We start from the raw sequence: 22169 nt of genomic DNA on the forward strand, positions 1-22169 counted from the left end.
GGTAAAGCTGGAACCCGCTCTAGGACAGGGGGCTGGGGAAGGATAAAGCAGGAACCCGCTCTAGGACAGGGGGCTGGGGAAGGGTAAAGCAGGCAGGAACCCGCTCTAGGACAGGGGGCTGGGGAAGGATAAAGCAGGCTGGAACCCGCTCTAGGACAGGGGGCTGGGGAAGGATAAAGCAGGAACCCGCTCTAGGACAGGGGGCTGGGGAAGGATAAAGCAGGAACCCGCTCTAGGACAGAGGGCTGGGGAAGGATAAAGCAGGCAGGAACCCGCTCTAGGACAGGGGGCTGGGGAAGGATAAAGCAGGAACCCGCTCTAGGACAGGGGGCTGGGGAAGGATAAAGCAGGCAGGAACCCGCTCTAGGACAGGGGGCTGGGGAAGGATAAAGCAGGCTGGAACCCGCTCTAGGACAGGGGGCTGGGGAAGGATAAAGCAGGAACCCGCTCTAGGACAGGGGGCTGGGGAAGGGTAAAGCAGGAACCCGCTCTAGGACAGGGGGCTGGGGAAGGATAAAGCAGGCTGGAACCCGCTCTAGGACAGGGGGCTGGGGAAGGATAAAGCAGGCAGGAACCCGCTCTAGGACAGGGGGCTGGGGAAGGATAAAGCAGGCTGGAACCCGCTCTAGGACAGGGGGCTGGGGAAGGATAAAGCAGGCTGGAACCCGCTCTAGGACAGGGGGCTGGGGAAGGATAAAGCAGGCTGGAACCCGCTCTAGGACAGGGGGCTGGGGAAGGATAAAGCAGGCAGGAACCCGCTCTAGGACAGGGGGCTGGGGAAGGATAAAGCAGGAACCCGCTCTAGGACAGGGGGCTGGGGAAGGGTAAAGCAGGAACCCGCTCTAGGACAGGGGGCTGGGGAAGGATAAAGCAGGCAGGAACCCGCTCTAGGACAGGGGGCTGGGGAAGGATAAAGCAGGCTGGAACCCGCTCTAGGACAGGGGGCTGGGGAAGGATAAAGCAGGAACCCGCTCTAGGACAGGGGGCTGGGGAAGGGTAAAGCAGGAACCCGCTCTAGGACAGGGGGCTGGGGAAGGATAAAGCAGGCAGGAACCCGCTCTAGGACAGGGGGCTGGGGAAGGATAAAGCAGGAACCCGCTCTAGGACAGGGGGCTGGGGAAGGGTAAAGCAGGAACCCGCTCTAGGACAGGGGGCTGGGGAAGGATAAAGCAGGCAGGAACCCGCTCTAGGACAGGGGGCTGGGGAAGGATAAAGCAGGCTGGAACCCGCTCTAGGACAGGGGGCTGGGGAAGGATAAAGCAGGAACCCGCTCTAGGACAGGGGGCTGGGGAAGGGTAAAGCAGGAACCCGCTCTAGGACAGGGGGCTGGGGAAGGATAAAGCAGGCTGGAACCCGCTCTAGGACAGGGGGCTGGGGAAGGATAAAGCAGGCAGGAACCCGCTCTAGGACAGGGGGCTGGGGAAGGATAAAGCAGGCTGGAACCCGCTCTAGGACAGGGGGCTGGGGAAGGATAAAGCAGGCTGGAACCCGCTCTAGGACAGGGGGCTGGGGAAGGATAAAGCAGGCTGGAACCCGCTCTAGGACAGGGGGCTGGGGAAGGATAAAGCAGGCAGGAACCCGCTCTAGGACAGAGGGCTGGGGAAGGATAAAGCAGGCTGGAACCCGCTCTAGGACAGGGGGCTGGGGAAGGATAAAGCAGGCAGGAACCCGCTCTAGGACAGGGGGCTGGGGAAGGATAAAGCAGGCTGGAACCCGCTCTAGGACAGGGGGCTGGGGAAGGATAAAGCAGGCTGGAACCCGCTCTAGGACAGGGGGCTGGGGAAGGATAAAGCAGGAACCCGCTCTAGGACAGGGGGCTGGGGAAGGATAAAGCAGGCAGGAACCCGCTCTAGGACAGGGGGCTGGGGAAGGATAAAGCAGGCTGGAACCCGCTCTAGGACAGGGGGCTGGGGAAGGATAAAGCAGGCAGGAACCCGCTCTAGGACAGGGGGCTGGGGAAGGATAAAGCAGGAACCCGCTCTAGGACAGAGGGCTGGGGAAGGATAAAGCAGGCAGGAACCCGCTCTAGGACAGGGGGCTGGGGAAGGATAAAGCAGGCAGGAACCCGCTCTAGGACAGGGGGCTGGGGAAGGATAAAGCAGGCAGGAACCCGCTCTAGGACAGAGGGCTGGGGAAGGAGTGGAACCCGCCTTCCTCTCAGACAAGGCCTCTCGACCCTTCTCTCATCTGCAGGTTTTGTCCTGGTCATCGGGCTGGTGACTTTCTACAGAATTGGCCCATACACCAACCTGTCCTGGTCCTGCTACCTGAACATTGGCGCCTGCCTTCTGGCCACGCTGGCGGCAGCCATGCTCATCTGGAACATTCTCCACAAGAGGGAGGACTGCATGGCCCCCCGGGTGATTGTCATCAGCCGCTCCCTGACGGCGCGCTTTCGCCGTGGGCTGGACAATGACTACGTGGAGTCACCATGCTGAGTCGCCCTTCTCAGCACTCCATCGACGCACACCTGCTATCATGGAACAGCCTAGAAACCAAGGGACTCCACCACCAAGTCACTTCCCCTGCTCGTGCAGAGGCACGGGATGAGTCTGGGTGACCTCTGCGCCATGCGTGCGAGACGCGTGTGCGTTTACTGTTATGTCGGTCATATGTCTGTATGTGTCGTGGGCCAACCTCGTTCTGCCTCCAGCTTTCCTGGTTAGCGCAACGCGGCTCCACGGTCACACGCGCTTCGGGGTGGAAGCTGGAAGCTGAGACACAGGTTAGGTGGCGCGAGGCCGCCCTGCGCTCCGCTGTGCTTTGGGATTAATTTATTCTGCATCTGCTGAGAGGGGCACCCCAGCCATATCTTACACTTTGGTAAGGCAGAAAACCAGGAAAATCTTCTTAAAATATCCACAATATTCCTTGAGTGAGTCAGAATCTATAGCCGGTTAGTGATGGTTTCAGACAGAATCGTGTTCGTGTCTGTTTTGCTTGATTCCTTTCCTAAGTTAAATAAATGCAAGCCTCTGAACTCTGTCTATCACTTGTGTTCTATCCATCTATACTGCGACATGGCTGAAAAACATTTGATCCACTTTTTTGTGATTTTTTGGGGGCTCACACTAAGGGTCAGAAAGACCTTTTCAGAGACCCCGTAGGCATACACACTCTTATCCACACTTCTGTTCAACCAAGTCTCAGAAGCCCAAGTCCTTACAGACTCTCTGATCAACAACTAGTAGAATAAAAGGGATGAGGTCTATTTGCTTAAAAACCTTCAGCCAGCCTGGGCGCGGTGGCTCACACCTGTAATCCCAGCACTTTGGGAGGCTGAGGCGGGCAGATCATGAGGTCAGGAGTTCGAGAGCAGCCTGGCCAACATAGTGAAACCCTGTCTCTACTAAAAATCCAAAAAAAAAATCAGCCAGGCGTGGTGGTGGGTGCCTGTAGTCCCAGCTACTCGGGAGGCTGAGGCAGGAAAATTGCTTGAACCCGGGAGGTGGAGGTTGCAGTGAGCCGAGATTGTGCCATTGCACTCCAGCCTGGGTGACAGAGCAAGACTCCGTCTCAAAACAAAAAACAAAAACAAAAAACCTTCAGCCTATCTTTAGCGAAATGCTTGGTGGGCTACAAAATGCCTGCATGATGCTGCACTGGGTCCAAACAACCCCGTTTGGGGTTGTTGAGTTGAGTCCTTGAGTTGGGCAGAAAACAACTAACATCTACATCTGAGGGGTCAAAACCGGCCCACGCCCCCGCCCAGAACCCAGAACCCAAGGCTGCCTGGCCACACTACAACCAGCGCTGCAACCACAGTCCTGGTGCCTGGCCTGGCGCCTCCTCTGCCTGGGTGCGGCACTGCCTGGCCTCATGCCCTGCTGGCATCGGCCGGAAGGAGAAACTGCTGTGACGTGTACGGTCGGGGCCGGGCCATCAGGCCACCCACTGCTAATATAAATCTTTAGTTTGGCTGCTTCTGGCCTTCTAGCGAGTTGAGGGGATCAGTTTGGATTTTGAGGCCCGTATTGCTCCAGGAATTGGTCTTCAACTGCTAAAGACTGGAAAGCATTTACGGACTGACTGTCTATGACACACTCAGCACACAGCGTAGAAATACCAGATTCACGTCCACAGTACACACTAGCAGGGATAGTTGACTTTCATCTTCCCCTGCTCAACTTTTTTATGACAAGGAATTTTTAAACCAGAGCAGGATGAAAATAATTGTTTTTTGTTTTGTTTTGTTTTCTTTTGGACGGAGTCTCACTCTGTCACCCAGGCTGGAGTGCAGCGGCGTGATCTTGGCTCACGGCAACCTCCACCTCCCGGGTTCAAGCAATTCTCCCACCTCAGCCTTCTGAGTAGCTGGGACTTCAGGAACGCACCACGACTGCCTGGCTAGTTTTTGTATTTTTAGTAGAGATCGGGGGGCGGGGGGGTTCTCCATGTTGGTCAGGCTGGTCTCGAACTCCCGACCTCAGGTGATCCACCCACCTCAGCCTCCCAAAGTGCTGGGATTAAAGGCGTGAGCCACCGCACCCGGCCACATTGAAGGTTTAAACTGGCCACAGGGTCAATTATGGTCTGCGACTACCTTTATATTAAGTCAAAGTAATCCAGAGGGGCCAGGCGGTGCTGCTCAGCCTGTCTGGTGCATGTGCAAACCGGAAAGAGCTCATCTGCACAGCTAGTGTGGAAGGCCCGGCACGGGGAATGAAGGATTGGCCATGCTGCTTCAGAAGGACGACAGTGGGCCGGGGTCCTGCACCCTCTCGGACACCTGTGTGACAGGCATCATCACTGCACGTTGAGGGAGGGCTTGCTCCAGGCAACCTAAGGCCACACCCTCCTTTTACCTCTTTAGTTTCATTCTTCGATTTTCTACCCTTTGGACATTAAAATCTGTGAAATGCTCTTGTGAAGATGAAAGAATTTCTAGATTCTCTCAGGAATGGAGAAGAAGGTGCTTGCAGACAGCCCTTGATTGACACCCTCTTTTAGAGCATTTTTAATTGTGTTTCCGCCTGGTTGTTTTTAGTGTTTACTTGTCCAAACTTCTGTTTAGGAGCAATTATTCCCAGAGGGATGGGTATTATAGATGTTTAGGAACGGCAGAACTTTCCACTAGGAAGCAGCTAAACAGCCCGAGAGGCTCCCAGCACCACAGAGGCTGAGAGCTTCCCACGTGGCACCTGCAAGCTGGGCAGCATTTCATCGAGTGGGAAGACCATGAAATACACCATGACGCAGTCATGAGGAGTCAAATATTTCAACAGGCGAACCAAGAAGGCAAACGGAGAAAGGAAAGAGCCGTGAGCACGCGCTATCTCCCGACATCCCAGTGGTCGGGATCCTCACCTTTTGATGAGCTTGATGGATTTGAAGGCTTCGTCCATGTCTCCTATGGTGACAAAGAAGCTGAAGTGGAGCATGGCGTCCCGGGTGGCCTTGTCGCAGTCCTCCAGCCCCACAAAGTCTCGCAGGGGTCTCCTGGACACCATCTGAGGGATGTGGTGGCACCCAGGCTCCACCTCGTCTTCTCTGTCTGCTTCTTCGGGCTAAATGACAAAGGACCCATGTGTTTGTTAATTCATATGTAGAGCTGAAGCCCTCACCCAGATCTCGTCCTCTAGATTTAGCTCCATTATGGGGGAGAAATCCCTCTGCAGACAGACACAGATATTTAGCAACAGGCCCAGTCCCTGCCAGAGGCCCTGAAAACTTTTAGGGTCACTGGCAATGGTCAGAGCTTTTGGCTCTGGCTTCAGATAATGGGTAAGCAAAGGCTGCCCGTGCATGAATTTGTTTTTTAAACTCTCTTAAAATTAAGTAACAGGAGCATGATTTCAGGTAGAATTTTCCAGAACAATAACCTGGACTGGCTGTGTACCCTCTACGGGTATTTTTCAGGAGAGCCCTCAGCCTGGGCAGTGAGGCCCCGCATGGCACAGGGAGGGACGCGGCTGTGGGCCCAGTGTGGGAGCACACTGCTATGGCTTGCTGAAGGCCCATCCTCACCTGGGCATCTTCTTCACCCAGTTCCTGGAAATCGGTGCTCCCGAGGGACCACTGCCCCTCCACGAGCCCCTCCAACTGCTTGCCTCGTCTTTAATCATGGGTCCCTTCCTCCGTGGGGCAGGCGCTCTGCACGCTCTCTCTGGGCTCTAGCCCTGCCCCTCATCTGGATCCCGTTTCTCTGAGAGCACACGCACTCCCCCGTGTGAAACGGATCACGACGCAGCCTTCTGGGGTCAGGCTTCCCTGGTCTTGTATCTGCTATTCTGTGACTTCCTGAAGGGTGACTCCAGCCACCTGCCTCCCCAGCTGTGCTCCCATCAGCTCACTGCTCCTGCAGAAGCTGACTTGCGGCCCCGGTGAGTAGGCCTCATGGGCAAGACGGCACTTGGCCTGGGTCTCAAAGAAATCTGGGGGATTTGTCAGACCCAGTTGTGATGGGGAGGCCCTTCTTGGCACAGTGCAGAGCATAAGCAAAGGCCCCGAGGCCCTGCAGAGAGGCGATGGAGTGGAGGGCCTGAGGATGGATGTGACTGGGGCCCATCTGCAGGGTGCTGAGTGCTGAAGGGTTTGGACTGCTTCTGCATTCAGTGGAAACTGTCAGAAAACGTACACGCACAAAAACAACAGGGAATTCCTGCCTGCTCTGGTTTAATAAACTGCAAGGAAGCGCCCTGACCTCTGATAACAATGTCAGCTTGGTGTGGACAGAATGGTACCCAGTTCGCTGTGTGAATGGGAATTCTCATCATTCACCATGTCCTGCTCACAGCTCTGTGAGGGAGGGACTGTCTATCGCACGTCACAGCTGACCAGTCACACGGTGCAGAGGCAGGGTCCTAAGAGCTGCTGGACCCGGATCCACCCTCCTACCTCGGAGAAACTAGGCCGAGCCGTTTGAAAATGTGAACAAGGGCAGCGTTAACGGACAAAAGACGTCATGGCTAGTCCTCACTAGACTTGAATGGCTGAGTTACGAAAACTCCCTCTATTGCAAATGTAGGTAAACTAAGTACTTCCTGTGTCCCACACAGCAGAGGAAAGAGCTGCTGTGTCACATGTCCCAGCCATGACCACAGCTGGCTCCTGATGAGCTTTGCTAGGTGAGAGGCATCCTGCTCAAATAAAGAGAGCTGACACTGAGTGTCTCAGGCTTCCAATAGACCTCGGTAAAGCGAACATGCAAGGTAAGCAGAAAGTATCGGTGCACAGACAATTGTACTGAAAATAAGGGAGGAAAAGGATCTCAGGAAAACAACCCGGTGAAGCAAATGACACACGACCTGGGCGTCTGTACTTACGACTGCGTCATACACGCCTGCTCTCTGGAACAACAACTATGAGGAATGGACGCATGCGGGAAGGTGAGAAACGAGAGAGAAAAGAACAGATGCATGAGTGTGCGCAAGACACAAACGCCACCATGCAAAATTAATGGGGAAAAACTCAACAGAAATAATGTAAAACATTGTTAATGCTTTGAGTTCTGAAATAAAAGAGAAATTAAAGCACATAAGAAACGTAAAGCCAGCATGAAATTCAGAGGAATGCCAATCTGGTGACACTTGTCTATTAAAATACGGGAATTAAGGAAACGCGCATTGACAGAGCAGGGAGCCCTCGATTTGGCAAATCACACGATGCTTTCCCAGTCTTCATGAAGCCAGACTGCCTCCACCGCAGGGAACAGTGTGACACATAAACCAGCACCACGCCAGCCTCTGCTGGCTGCGCAGCCTGGCTCTACACGGTGACCAGGAACATGGCCGCCAACCGCACCCAGGTTCGCGTTTGTGTGAATGCTGTTAATTCATCACCACACACAAGGTTCCAGCAGAGCCTGAGGACCAGAGGCCAGCACACACCTGGTCACGTCATTGTCACAAGTTAGGCAGTGCCCCACCCCACCACCACCGTGTCCTTTATGCCAGGTCCTATGAAGGTGAACGCCAGCTCAGGGGTGTGTGTGGAGCCGGTGCGCCCGCGGTCCACCGTGGTGGCTGCTGGTGCACTAGCATCTGTGTTGGCTTCTGTGGCCATGCAGGGCTGCCTGTCCTTCCCCTTCTCGGAATGTCCCTCTGGGGTCTACGCTCCCTCTGTCCCAGTTTAAATGCTCCCTCGACCCACCTTGGGTTATAAAAGTAACACAGGCTTACTGAAGAAAATTAGAAAAGTACAGAGTTCATTCTTAACACTGATAAGCCACTGCGTGTGGAAATTCAAAAGCAATCCAGGTCCGAGTCTACACGGTTTAGTCCTTCCTCTGATTTGACAGTAAACAGGAAGAGGCAGGGAAGACTCTGTGCGTGTTGTTTGCTGATGGAGTGTGTAACAGGAGAGAAGCTTCCATGTTTCACAGAAATAAAAGCAGCAGCAGCTGGTGGCATCCTAGGTCCCGAAAGGTGGAAGCTGGTGGCCCCCTGCCTCCCGCCTGCAGAACCCCTGTGGGGCTCACAGGCCGGCGCCAGCTGGAACCTGAGTCTGAGCCTTAGGTCAGCCAGGCTCCTCTCTGAAAAATCCCCACACGTGACTCGGGATGCTCCCAGAGGCTGAGAACAACAGGTCAGTGAAGCGAGGGGAGCAGCTCTCTCAGAGCCAGGCACTCCACCGGGTCTCAGAATGCTCGTGGGGCACACGTGGGCTGCTGTTCTGCAGAGAAGCTGCAGATCCTTTGATCAGCACACCCTCTCAGAAGCAGAGAATGACTGTTTCAGGTCCAAAAGGGACCTTGGAGACACGGGGACCAAGTCGCAGAGAAGTAAATAACTTGTTCAAAAGAACCTACTGGGGTGTGTGTACTGATGACGATCCCATTCTCTCAGTAACTTAAAAACACGTCCATGCATGAGTCTCACACGGACGGGCGTCCAGAAGCCAGAACCCTACTGAAAGGAGCCACCAGCCTGCCCACAGTGGCTGCCTCCAGGCTGGGATTATGGAGATTTGTACTGTTTGGGTCTTTACTTCATTCTTTGTAGTTCCTAAGATCCCTACAGTGAATATAGAAATGCGTAATTTTAAGAAGGCAGCTAGAATTTTAGAAAGACAGAAAAGCTAAAAAGGTGTTCAGCATTCGGGGAAAAGGCAAGGGGGAAGGGTGCAGAGTCCTGAGTCCTGCCCGAGAGCTCCTTCACCCGGAGACAGCACTCATTAGCACGAGTTCTCTCTATCCTGAGAGCAAAACCACTTCCAATTCTCCCCAGAAAGACCGCAGTGTTTGCTGGAATTTCAGGCGACAAGTGAGACTGGATGGCTGACGCTGTCTACGGAGAGGGAAGCCCGGCAGAGCCATGAGGGCTAACTCACATTTCAGCTCCCTGGGATGCTTGCAAGAGCCCAGCCAGGCAAGGGGAGAGATCAGAAGACACCTGTGCGGATGTCGTGGCTTCGTACCTTTCTTGTGAAGTAGTAATAAGGCACTTCCATCCCCAGGAGACTGTGGGAGGCGGCAGGCCGGGGGAAGCTCTCATGAAGCAGGAAGCCGTGCTCTTCGGAAATGAAGAAGGACAGGATCAAAACATCTGCCTGGGAGAGAAAGAAAAGTACTGTTCTGTTTTTTTTAACTTACATAAATTTCTGGGGTATGAGTGCCATTTTGCTACACACACTGCGTCACGGTGGGGTCGTTGCTACACACTGCGTCATGGTGGGGTCGGGTGCTTTGCTTTGATTACACCACCTTTTATCTGCTCCACTTGGGAAAAACCAACACGCCTACTGGAAGGACGCACCTCGTCCAGCTTGCGACCACTGGACTCTCCCAAGTGACTGATTTTCTTGCAGCAAAGGCTCATCATTCCCACCCTGAATTGGTGACTGCAACTCAAAAGAGCTTTCATGGTTTAAAAGTTCTCCCTCTTTGGCGGCTTTACTCTGATTTAAAAATCAACAGTAGCAGGCTGGGCACAGTGGCTCACGCCTGTAATCCCAGCACTTTGGGAGGCTGAGGTGGGCGGATCACGAGGTCAGGAGTTTGAGACCAGCCTGGCCAACGTGATGAAACCCCGTCTCTACTAAAAATACAAAAATTAGCCAGGCGTGGTGGTAGGCACCTGTAGTCCCAGCTACTCGGCAGTCTGAGGCAGGAGGATCGCTTGAACCTGGGAGGCAGAGGTTGCAGTGAGCCGAGATCATGCCAGTGCACTCCAGCCTGGGTGACAGAGCAGGACTCCGTCTCAAAAAAAAAGAAGAAAAAAAAATCAACAGTGGCACCACCAACAAAGAGCCCCGACCCTGCTTTCAAGGAACAGGGAACACGCAGCACAGAAACCACATGCTCTGCGGGTCCGTTGCACAGAAGCAGAACAAGCAACACCAGGACATGCGCCCATACCTGCAGCTGCTCTGGACAGGAAACCAGAAGAGGAGAAGGGAAGGCAAAGCCTTTCCTTGCTACCTGGTGTGAGTTCAGACAAGGGCGCATCATCACAGAGCAGACAAAGAGCCCTAGGATCAAACTGCCAGGAGACGGCCCTACCTCCCTGCCACGTCTCCATCTTCCCCAGGTGCCAGCCCGCCCGTCCTCCCGACTGCCTGGGTCACCCCCACAGCCTGTATCTTGAAGTGGCGCCTCGGGCAGTGTCTTCCCCTCCCCGCTCTGGTGGTGGAGATGCCACCTGGAAGTGTCCTCCCGCTCAGCGCCTGAGAACCAAGGGTGGATTTGCTTCTGAACTCAGGGTATCAACAATGACTGCAGATAACTTTTTTTTTTTCTTTTGAGACAGAGTCTCACTCTGTAACCCAGGCTGGAGGGCAGTGGCGCGATCCCGGCTCACTCCGCCCGGGAGGCGGAGGTTGCAGTGAGCTGAGATTGCACCACTGCACTCCAACCTGCGCAACAGAGAGAGACTCAAAAAACAAACAAAACTAACAAACAAAAGATTTCTTTCCTAGAGAGAGAATCACATGTAGCAGTTGAGACAAGAGAACCAAAAAAATGCCATTCAGGTCAGACCAGACAGTAAGTGTGGAGCTGGCCCATGGGCATAAACCTCAAAGAGGAGACACCACACACCGTAGCTTTTCTGCATAGCTCAAAACAGACCTAGCAATGGCAAATCCATAGAGGTGGCATTGAGGTTACAGTGACGCTGCCGTCAGTGGGAGCTGTGAGGCAGATGCTCTACTCCACGTGAACGAATTTTCAGGACCCCTTTCCCAGACCCCATGCTAGGAAGATTTTTTTTTATTAATTCTTATTATTATTCTTTTTTAGAGACGAGGGTCTCAATATATTGCCCAGGCTGGTCTCGAACTCCTGGGCTCAAGCGTTCCCTCCCGCCTTGGCCTCCCACAGTTCTGGGATCACAGGCGTGAGCCACCGTGCCCAGCCCATGAAGATCTTAAGTCTGTCAAATGGCCACTGAGTGTGTCTAAACTCAAATACAACAGGCAGAGCGTACCGCAGGGCCAGCGCGCCCATCTTGGGGCTGCCCGTTTGCAGACTGAGGCTGGGAGCGCGGCGTCTCCTGCACGGCTTCGCATACAAACAGCCGGGGCTCGCTCTGGTCCCAGAAGTGGTTCACGGGAACATAATTTTTCAGTCCCTCATCCACAAAGAGGTGGCTCCTAAAAGACAAAGGAAGACCCGTTTCAACCCCAGGGCGGGCACTCCTGCTACCAGTCTCCCTCCCACACACATTCCCGAGGCCTCCAGGTGCTGTCCCAGACCATGGTGTCCACGCGCTCAGCTCTGGGAGAACCTTTGGGGTCTCACTGCCATGCGCCCTACTGGAACGTGTTCTCAGATTTTAACAACTGGGCTAAGGGTCCGAGCAAAGCCCAGTTTGAAAGAACTACAGAAAGATGAGGCTTTGATTCTGGAGGCCTTATGGGGGCCCAGAAGAATCCCCAAAGCAAAAGGGACCCTTTTCCTTTTCCAGGACCAGCAGGCCAACCTCGAGGTGGGATGGCACCCCCTGCTGGGCGGGGTCGAGGCTTTGGCTCTGTGGTCATGCCGGGTTCCTTGTCCCCACCGGTCCCTGTGCCATGCTGCCCCTTGGACCCAGGTCCCTCCCATCTCTAAAGTTCTATGTTGGATGGGTCCAGAACTCAACAAAATGCTGTGGGGAAACACAATGATGTGCCGGCAGACGACACACAAGGTTTCAAGAGAGAGCAGGTGCCCAAGGTGAGGAGGGCTATGAGCCTCATTCGCCGCCCCCAGGGTGTCACGAACCCAGGCTGCAGAGTGGGACCCTGCCGGGCAGCACGACCCATGGCTGCTGAAGAAGGACAGGACCCGGTGCTGCAGGACATGAAGATCCCCTAGTAAGCCGCTGCACCCAGCAATGGAGGTGCCCTCACAGCCACGTTCGGCACCAGTGCAGAGCAGAGCAGAAAGCAGGGCAGAGGGGCGAGTGCCATGCTCCAGACAAGGCAGCTCTGAGGCCCAGAGAGCCCGGGGACACAAGCTGGTTCCCGTGAGGTGAGACCGGCCTGGTACGGGACGGGAACGGACAGAAGGAAGGGGGCAAGATTCGAATGCAGAAAGGAACTCAGAGGCTCCCACAGCTCCCAGGGGAAGCCACACACGGCAGGCGCAGAGTCGAGAGGGAAAAGCATGAATGAAAAGACATTTTGGTATGAGAAACGCTGCGGACCTGGGTGATGGGCAGTGGGGACTAGAGGAAGGGTTCGAGGAGCGGCCCAAGAACAGTGGCAGCAGGGGGAGAGCTGGCACTTGGCCGAGTCAGGCCTCATTGTCTGAGGTGGGAGAATGGGGCCTGCACTCGGTGAGCTGTGAAGATGGAGAGTTCCACAGGAAGTCACCGGCAGAGGGATGAAATGAGGCCACCAGGTGAAAGAAGGTTCCAGAACTGGATCTGAGGCGAAAGGTGTGTGGGAGAGGCAGGGGGAATCCAGGGGGGCTGGACAGAAGGGGTGTGTCTGATGGTGGTCAAGTAATGGAGGAGGGAAAAAAAGAGAGAAAACCACCCCCGAGCCCAGCCTTGTAACTGCTCTGCTCCTCTGTGAGCATATGCAGGCCCCAGGGTGCCCGTCCTGCTTTCCTGTCCTGCAGGCCTGGCTCACGCAGGCTGGGCGGGCTCAGCTCCGTGGCCCACTTTGCTTTTGTGCCTCACTTTGTGCAGAATCAACCATGAACTGTGAGTGAACTATCATCAGCACTCAAAGTTCTCCAAACGAAGGAACTCCAGATATAGTGAAGACAGACGATTATTCTCCCTAGAAGTACATTCTTTAAACAGGCAAATGCCCCCCAACATCAGAGACGCGGATGGGTCTGAGGTCACCACATTTCTCTCCCTGCAGTGACTCATGGGCCACTTCTACAGATTCCCGGCCAGAACCCTTCCAGAAGTTCCAGTTTCCACTCAGCTAACTCCAGAACCTTCCACCTGAAGGACAGAGACTAAGAACTCAAATCTACGCACTGCCAGAGTGTGCTTCTGTTTTCCTCTTTCTTTTTCCTACTGGTGCCTGCTGGGGCCTTTTGAAGGCTGGCGCATTAACTTAGCAACAACACGCCCAGAAGCTGAGAAGTAACTGAACATCATTTTTTCCAACAAAATCCTCCTGAACCACAATCTTACTTATTAGTCTCTTGCTCATTAAAGGACAGCGTCTCTCTCCGATCAATTTGTCCAGTCTTGAAGTCAAAGACGGTCACTGTGTCCATTTCAACATCGTAGAAGCAGATTTTGGAATCAGGGCTGTTGTCAGCCTAGGAGAAGAGAAAACCAGAAAGCTCACGGCGCCTGCCCAGACCAGCGGGTTTGTGGGCTGTGCTAGGGGGCTGACACAGCACATGTCAAGAGAAACACACCCAGTGTCACCAAGTCCACAGGCCACTCAGCTTCCAAGGACTAGCATGCTTTCAATATTCATAATTTGTTGGTTTTGGTGTTTTTTGAGACAGGGTCTCGCTCTGTTGCCCAGGATGGAGTGCAGTGGTGCGATCTTAGCTCACTGCAGCCTCCGCCTCCCGGGCTCAGGTGATCCTCCCACCTCAGCCTCCCCAGCAGCTGGGATTGCAGGTGCGGGATAACCGTTCTCAGCTGAAACTCCTTTATTACAGCTGAACTTTTCCACTGTTTCCTTCTGCCATGGTCAAGTAGGCCCCTTCTGCCAGCCCCTGCCTCCTCCCAGCCCCGTGTTCTCCCCCATGGCACCTCTGGGACCCCGTGCTTTCTCTCTCTTTTGGGTCTTCCCGTCAGTGTTAACCCCTCAGAATGCACCCTCGACCTTTTTGAGGCTCCTGGCTGCCTCCTTCTCCCAGTGGCCCCACCTCCCTGGCGGCACCTGCTCACCTGGCTTCCCAGGCCCCATCTGGGTTCTCAGGGCCACAGTGGCCACTGTTTTTCCTCCTTGGGGACATCCTCTCGCCTGTCCCTTGAGCTCCGCCTGCAGCCCTGGCCCTCCCTTCTGACCAGGTGTGGGACTGCCCACTGGCTGCCTCCCAGGCACCTGCCCTTCTGCTCATCCACCTTTGCAGCAAACATCTCCTCACCCAGTTTCCTTTCCCACCTGGCTGCAAAGGTTAGAAACGCCTTCTGCAGCCCTGTCCTGCCCTACCCCTCGGCCAGTCCATCGTCAAGCCCCACTGCAGCTGCTCGAGCCCTCCAGTGGCTGCCACGGGGACCAACTAGGCATCCGCACCCACCGACCCCTTGATTCATCTTCTAGAAAGAACCCTCCAGAAAGATGATATTGACATTATCCTCATCCTTCTGCCCTGAGGTGAAAGTCCCACCTGCGTCAGCCTCGGCCCTGCCCTTCACCACGAGTGCAGACCCTCGATGAGGACAGGCTTTGCCAATGCCGGCCTCTGCCCTCTGCCCTCTGCTGTCCCCACCAGTCCTCACCCGCTCACTCTCGCCCCAACCTTGGCTGGGCCGTCACCCCCTCAGCAGGCCTGGCCCGAGCTCCACAGCAGCGCAATGCTGTGCAGTTCCACACCCTCCAAGCACACATGCCTCCTTCCCTGCTCATCCACAGGCAGTGGGCGGGGTCCTTGCGCTCACCTGAGCACCTCTGTGTCCGTGGTGCCTAGCAAAGCGTCTGGCCCACGGCAGGAGATCAGTCACGGCCCTTGAACGAGCGAATGAACAAGGGAACCGGCACCAGCGGAAGGGAAGGAACCAACCGGCTCCAAACAGCGCTGCCATGCCCTGCCACCCCTGCCAGACCCTTCCATGTGGCTGCCGCCAGCCCTCTGCACACCAACATCACCCTGCCTCTCTGAGTGGAACGCCTGAGGGCTCTCCAACAGTCCTGTGCCTCCTCGCGTGCCAAAGAAAACTGAGTGGGATGAAGAAGGCAGGGATGAAGGGAAGTGAGCAACTCTCCGACAAGGAATCGACTGTTTCCATGAAGGAGGACTTGGAGAAAGGCAGGGGACAGAAGACGGCAGGTTGGGGAGGAACAGAGGCTGGGTGAGGACCATGCTGGGGAGGTTCCCGGAGAAGGTGGGAGGGAGAGACCCGGGGAGAGGAGGGGAAGGAGAGTGGGGCTGAACAGAACACAGGACAGGAAGACTTGCACAGGAGGAGAGAGGCACGAGCAGGCAGGAGGCCTGGCCTGGGAGGACAGAGGTGAGGAGGCGGAGTGGACGAGTGGACGAGGGGTGGGCGAGTGGACGAGGGGTGGCCTCACCTTGCTGGGGAGGATGCTGATGGTGCTCCCACTGCTGCTGCACCGCAGAGAAGCGATGCCCCCCACCCCAGGGACCAGCTCCGCCAGGCTCCTGCAGCTACAGTGTGCTTTGGCCTCTCTGCAGGGAGGAAGAGGGACCTCAGTGCCCGCCAGAGGCCCAGTTCCCAATTCTCCGCCCACCCTGAAACCTCTGTTCACCGGATGAGTACTGCACAGCTCTTAGGCTGCTTCTCACCCTGGGTGGCGCGTGTGCACCATGAGGGGGGGCAAACGCAAAACACAGGGTGAGTTCTTCCACCTCAGGTACTCTTACGAACAAAGACGATTATGAGTGCTTCGTCCCCTTCCTCTTGTTCAAGTAGCTTATTAAAAATGCTGTTCTAGGCCAGGCGTGGTGGCTCACACCTGTAATCCCAGCACTTTGGGAGGGTGAGGCAGGCAGATTACTTGAGGGTTGAACCCAGGAGGCGGAGGTTGCAGTGAACCAAGATCACTGCAGGTTGCCACTGCACTCCAGCCTGGGCGACAGAGTGAGACTCCATCTCAAAAACAAAAAACGAAAAAAAACCGAAACAACGCTGCTGTACGCCGTTCTATACCTGGAGTTTGTGCCTTATGCTCTGTTTCCGCGATTTTTCATAGCACGTGGGGACTGCTTCATCGCCCGCTGTGACAGCTGCAGTTTCCCGTCATAGGGACACACTGAGCTATTTAACTCGTCCCCTGCCAGTGACATTTAGCTGTTTCTAGTTTGTTGCTGACATAATCAATACAAAGTATGTAGTGGTAGCTTGTTTTTTTATTTTTTGAGACGGAGTCTTGCTCTGTCGTCCAGGCTGGAGTGCAGTGGCGCGATCTCTGCTCACTGCAAGCTCCGCCTCCCGGGTTCACGCCATTCTCCGGCCTCAGCCTCCCCAGTAGCTGGGACTACAGGCGCCCGCCACCGTGCCCGGCTAATTTATTTTTGTATTTTTAGTAGAGACGGGGTTTCACCGTGTTAGCCAAGATGGTCTCGATCTCCTTGACCTCGTGATTCGCCCGCCTCGGCCTCCCAAAGTGCTGGGATTACAGGCGTGAGCCACCGCGCCCGGCCGTGGAATTCTTTTCTATGGGACATCTGTCTCTTCTCCCCTATTTATTGACTTACTCATATCATTCGGACTCACACATAGTCATTTTTTTTTACTTTGGTATATAATTCAAGCTTCTTTCCTTCCTTCCTCCCTCCCTCTTCCCTTCCCTCCCCTCCCCTCCCTTCCCTTCTCTCCTTCCTTCTTTCCTTCCTCCCTCCCTCCCTTCCTTCCCTTTCTTTTTCTTTCTTTCTTTCTCTCTTTTTGTCTTTTCCCTCCACTCCCCTCCTCTCCCTCCCCTCCCCTTCCTTTTCTCTCTCCCTCTCTCTCTCTGAGACAGGGTCTCTCACTCTGTCGCCCAGGCTGTAGTGCAGTGGTGTGATCTTGGCTCACTGCAGCCTTGACCTCCTGGGCTCAAGTGATCCTCCTGCCTCAGCCACCTGAGTAACTGGTACTACAGATGCAAGCCACCATGCCTGGCTAATTTTTTTTTTTTTTTAGAAATTGGGTTTCACCATGCTGCCCAGGCTGGTCTTGAACTCCTGGGCCTAAGCAATCCACCTCTCTTGGCCTCCCAATGTGCTGGGACTTGCAGGATGAAATGGGCCACCCAGAAAAAAAAAAAATAATAAATAAATAAAATGCTGGGACTACAGGCATGAGCCACCGCATCTGGCCTGCTTTATTTATTTTGTTGCTCCAATTATTCCAGCTTTGGCTATTAGGACCTCTTTTGGTGGGTTCTGTGTCTCTGTGACCCCCACCCTGCCATCTTTATGAGGTTTTTTGGTTTGCTTTGTTTTTAGCGCTTCCTCACTTTCGGGTAGCACAGATGCTGCCAGCTCATTTGTACATTTCCTGTCCTGGTCCTAGAGTCAGCATCTCTCCAAGGATCCATAGCTCCTTTATTGGAGGATGGTGGTAGAAACCAAGGTCTGGGCACCAGGTGTGCCTGCTGGGACAGGGTTGTTGCTTCTAGGCCCTCTCAGCTGACAGAGCGAGGAAATATGTGTGTACCAACGGGTACATTGATACAGACCTACGATTCTGTGTATGGAGTCATCCCTACCTACATGAAGCCAGGGATTTGTTCATGCTGACACCTCTACCTCTGATCTTACTCTCCCAGGGCTTATTCTAGTCCCTCCACTTGCTAATCTGTAACTCCCACTCCCACCACGCGATGCCAGGCTCCTGCCATCTACCCTCCATTTGCTCAGCTGTCCAATTCCAGTGCACACGCATCACAGGATCAGCGTTGCTCACCCCAACCCCTGTGGGGAGCAGAATTCTCCACTAGAGAGCCGAGCTCCTGTGCAGTTCCTTCGGCCTAAGTGCTCGCCAGGGCCTCCCCTCACTCCCAGAGCCACTTAGGTCAGCACTTTCCCCCCACACCCTTTAGTGAAGCTGTTTCATACATTTGGTAACACAGTGAGACTGTTTTGTTACCTTCTGTGTTCCATCCTGGGGTCCTCTAACATTCTAAGTGATTTTTTTTGAGACACGGTCTCACTCTGTGGCCCAGGCTGGAGTGCAGTGGCACAACCACAGCTCACCGCAACCTCGATCTCTGAGGCTCAAGCAATCCTCCCACCTCAGCCTCCCAAGCAGGTGGGACTACAGGTACATGCCACCATGCTCAGCTAATTTTTAAAAGTTTTTGTAGAGACAGGGTTTTGCTATGTTGCCCAGGTTGGTCTCAAACTCCTGGGCTCAAGCAGTCTTCTCGCCTTGGCCTCCCAAAGTGCTGGAAATACAGGTGTGAGCTACCCTGCCTAGCCTGAATGATTTTTTAAACATTTGTATACATTAAGGTTCACACTTTGCACCATAAAGCACTATGATTTCCAACAAATGTACAATGTCATGCACTCATCATATAGAAGCTTCCCCACCCTCACCACTCCCTGTGCTTCAACTATTCAAGCCTCCTCTCCCCGACACGGCTCTACCACCAGGCAAAGGCCAGGAACTGAGCCCCAACATGAGGCATTCCAGAGCACAAGTGGCATGTCGGTGTTAAAATGGGCACCTAAAGAGTCTTCTGGCTTCTAACTCACTTTCTACCCATCACACTGTCTCCTGACTGACTGAAAAAATGTTCACACTTCTATTTGGAAAAAAAATTTACCTTCGGGAAAGATCAAAGCTTTTAAAGTGAGCCAAGTCTGTCCCTACAACCAGGAAATTCCCACAGATGTCCAAGAAGCAGGGATTCCCCTCAGTCTCCGAGAAAAGGAGGAGTTGTTTGACAGTCCCCTGGGGAAAAGGAACAAGAAATGGATATATTTCATGTTAGTTACTGAACATTGTTCACAGATAACCTTGTACACACAAGAAATGGATATATTTCATGTGAGTTACTGAACATTGTTCACAGATAACCTTGTACACACAAGAAATGGATATATTTCATGTGAGTTACTGAACATTGTTCACAGATAATCTTGTACACTCCACTCATTCACTCGCTCAGTGTTTACTGACGGCTCAGAGTGTGCCCAGCACTCTGCTGGACTCTAGTGTTGCAGGGGAAGGATGGGGCCCTGTCCTCAGGAGAGCTCTGGTGCCTCCAGTCTAGAGGGGAAAACAGACAGCAGTGTGGTCGACAAACAAATACATATGTAATCTCAGCTGAGTAAGTGCCATGTAGGTAAAGAATGGGATCTCAGGAAAGTGCCAGGCACGGAGAGAGGGTGAATTCCATCCACCGGGGAGCTCTGGGGGGCCCTGTCTGTGGAGGCCCTGTCATGTGAAAGCAGCAGGAATACTTGTTATGTTGTGTCACGTGGTGGTTACCCTGGGTGAGGCGGTGGGGGAGAGGAAAGATGCTAGTTACACGCTGGCAATGTCCCACCCGCGAAAAGCCCCTGCACCGTACGCTTAGGCACGACGCACCCACTCTTTCTAAGTGTGTGGGTATTTCAGTAAAATGTTTAAGAAGTCAGCCAGGTGGGCAGAGGCCACAGGGGCGTTCCTGCAGGCTGGGGGGAAGAGTGAGATTTCCTTCTAAGTGAAACTGGAAGACTGCAGGGTTTTGAGCTGGGAAGTGATTTCGCATCATTTATATTTTCAAAGCATCACCTTGGCCTTTCCAGCACGTTAGAAAGCACGTCCCACAGTCGGCACATTAGAAAGCATGCCCCACAGGCTGGGCGCGGTGGCTCACGCCTGTAATCCCAGCACTCTGGGAGGCCAAGGCGCATGGATCATGAGGTCAGGAGATCGAGACCATCCAGGCTAACATGGTGAAACCCCGTCTCTACTAAAAATACAAAAAATTAGCCGGGTGTGGTGGTGGGTGCCTGTAGTCCCAGCTACTCGGGAGGCTGAGGCAGGAGAATGGTGTGGACCTGGGAGGTGGAGCTTGCAGTGAGCCGAGATCATGCCACTGCACTCCAGCCTGGGCGACAGAGCAAGACTCCATCTCAAAGAAACAACAACAAAAAAGAAAGCATATACCCCACAGTCACCCCACAGTTGCGCTGGAGCAGACCTCATGCTTTGTGGTGTGTCTTTTAGGGACTAACCTTAATCCTCTGAGTTTCAAAGCGAAGCTCTTGGCTCAATTCAACCAATGCCCAGTGAATGCCTACACCCTGCCCAGCAGTGGGTTGGGGGAGGAGCATCACAAGTGAGTGGCACATCCCCAGGGCACTCCACGTGGGGGCAGCGAGTCAGATGCGAACGGCTGAATGCATCCTGGGGCCAAGAAAGGCAGCAGGGAAGGCACAGATCTAGTGCATGGGAGCTGCACAGAATCTGAGTGACAAGGCAGGCTGGAAGGTGGGCAGAGCTCCAGGAGAACTTAGTGGGCACGGAAATCTAAACACAGACTCCAAAAGCCAGCAAAGGGGCAGGAGCCTGCACAGTGTGTTTAGGAAACTGAGGGTGAGGGACGGATGGCTGGAGTCAGGGTGGGAGTATTCCAAGCTGAGGAAGCTCACTTCATTTTGATGTATCCAGTGGGAGCCTAATAAATGCTTATGGAATGAGCAAGTGGCTGCTTGAACACAGGATAAAAAGAGCAGGGGGAGCGGACTAGCTGATGGGGCCAGGGCTGACACTATTAATGATGACAGAGAGCACTGGAGGCTCCTCGGTGAGCTCACTCCCTGCCCTGCCCCTTACCTGCTGGGCCCCGGGTTCAGATCTGAGCTCAACTCTTACATTCTTTAACATCTCTATGTCAATACATTCCCAACTCCCAAAGTACTGTCTTCAGGGCACTGACCCAGCTTCTGATCTCCAGAGCTTGTATTTCCAACTGTCTCTTAGACACCCCTCAGGGCTCTCCAAGGCACCAGGAACTCGCATCCTGCCCCGCCCCCTATGCCAGCTCTGCCTCTGGAGTTCCTGTCTTAAAGGTGCCACGACAAACCCAACCTCTCAGGCTAGAAAACTCAGAACATCCTAATTTCTATACTCTCTGTAGCCACCCATCATGCAACTGGTCACCCCCCTTATAAGAGCCACAGTGCCCCTCCACTCCAGCTCTGCTGGTGGCTGCTGCCTGGGGCCAGGCTGAGCTGCTCTCCTGCGGCGTCTCCCACAACTTCACTCTTCTCCACCCTTAAGCTCGGCTCCCCACTACGCTGGCACAGAAGTTACTTTCTAGGGAGAAAATGACACAAAGCCAAGAAAATAAGTCAAAATTCGGGAAAGGAAAGAACTGTTATCAGAGGAAGGTTAAGTCCTTTTCAGGGATCAGGCCCCCAGAGACCTTAAATGAGGCAGCAGCCACGCCCTGCTCTCCCTTGAGCTGTGTTCTTCTCTGGAAACTGCCTGCTGCCGCCACAGGTAGCTGAGAACTAACCTGATAAGCTGCCGCAGACCATACCTGCACCAATGCTCAGCCCATTGCTAATCAATGGCATTTCCATCAACCAAAGAGGATTCCTGACCAACAACCTGACATCAGCCTGTGCCCGGTCCCTCTTTTCGGCCTTAAAAACCTGCCTGTAACAAACGTAAAATGGAGCCCAGGCCCAGTGTTCCTCGGGGCTGAGTTTTCTGGGCAGCTGCCTTTATCCTGGCTCAGGTAGACTACTCACTTAATTACTTATTTATTTTTGAGACAGTGTCTCACTCTGTTGCCCAGGCTGGAGTGTAGTTGTACAACCACAGCTCACTACAACCTCAACCTCCCTAGGCTCAGGTAATTGTCCCACCTAAGCCTCCCAAGTAGCTGGGACCATAGGTTTGCCACCATGCCTGGCTAATATTTTTGTATTTTTTTGCAGAGACGAGGTCTCACTATGTTGCCCAGGCTGGTCTGGAACTCCTGGGCTAAAGCAATCCTCCCGCCTGGGCCTCCCAAAGTGCTGGGATTACCATCATGAGCCACCATGCCCAGCCAAGTAGACTGTTTAAATCACATTTTGTGCTTCAGCCTCTTTCTTTTTGGTCAACAACATGTACCCTGTCACTCCTAGCTTCAACCTCAACTGCCCTCAGGGTGAGGGTCCAGGTGACCAGCCCTCCTGCCTCCCTTCCCACCTCCCACCACCAACTGGTCCT

General features: G+C 54.0%; 2 protein-coding genes across 15 annotated transcripts in view; one reads left to right on the forward strand and one right to left on the reverse strand.

The window, feature by feature from the left end:
* The window catches only part of TMEM204 (transmembrane protein 204), a 28970-nt gene extending 25990 nt beyond the window's left edge, over positions 1-2980 (forward strand). Inside the window, exon 3 of the mRNA XM_016929172.4 lies at positions 2194-2980. Within this exon, the coding sequence (XP_016784661.1) occupies positions 2194-2438 (245 nt within the window). The 3' untranslated portion in view covers positions 2439-2980. The remainder of the gene's footprint in view (positions 1-2193) is intronic.
* Positions 1-22169, reverse strand: part of IFT140 (intraflagellar transport 140) — a 102634-nt gene that overhangs the window by 44771 nt on the left and 35694 nt on the right. For 8 of the 14 annotated variants that reach the window (XR_010152206.1, XM_016929149.3, XM_016929156.4 and 5 more), the window contains 7 exons: positions 18781-18908; positions 15580-15697; positions 13518-13648; positions 11367-11532; positions 10298-10360; positions 9358-9489; positions 5308-5507 (listed from right to left, as the gene is read on the reverse strand). Coding sequence is in view for 13 of the 14 variants with exons in the window: in XM_016929149.3 (XP_016784638.1) it covers positions 5308-5507; positions 9358-9489; positions 10298-10360; positions 11367-11532; positions 13518-13648; positions 15580-15697; positions 18781-18908 (938 nt within the window). In the remaining variant the exon portion in view is untranslated. The remainder of the gene's footprint in view (positions 1-5307; positions 5508-9357; positions 9490-10297; positions 10361-11366; positions 11533-13517; positions 13649-15579; positions 15698-18780; positions 18909-22169) is intronic. The other 6 variants (XM_054668642.2, XM_054668646.2, XM_054668645.1 and 3 more) reach the window with 1 other exon arrangement.

This window comes from Pan troglodytes, chromosome 18 (genome assembly GCF_028858775.2).
Source record: "Pan troglodytes isolate AG18354 chromosome 18, NHGRI_mPanTro3-v2.0_pri, whole genome shotgun sequence".
Taxonomy (NCBI): domain Eukaryota; kingdom Metazoa; phylum Chordata; class Mammalia; order Primates; family Hominidae; genus Pan; species Pan troglodytes.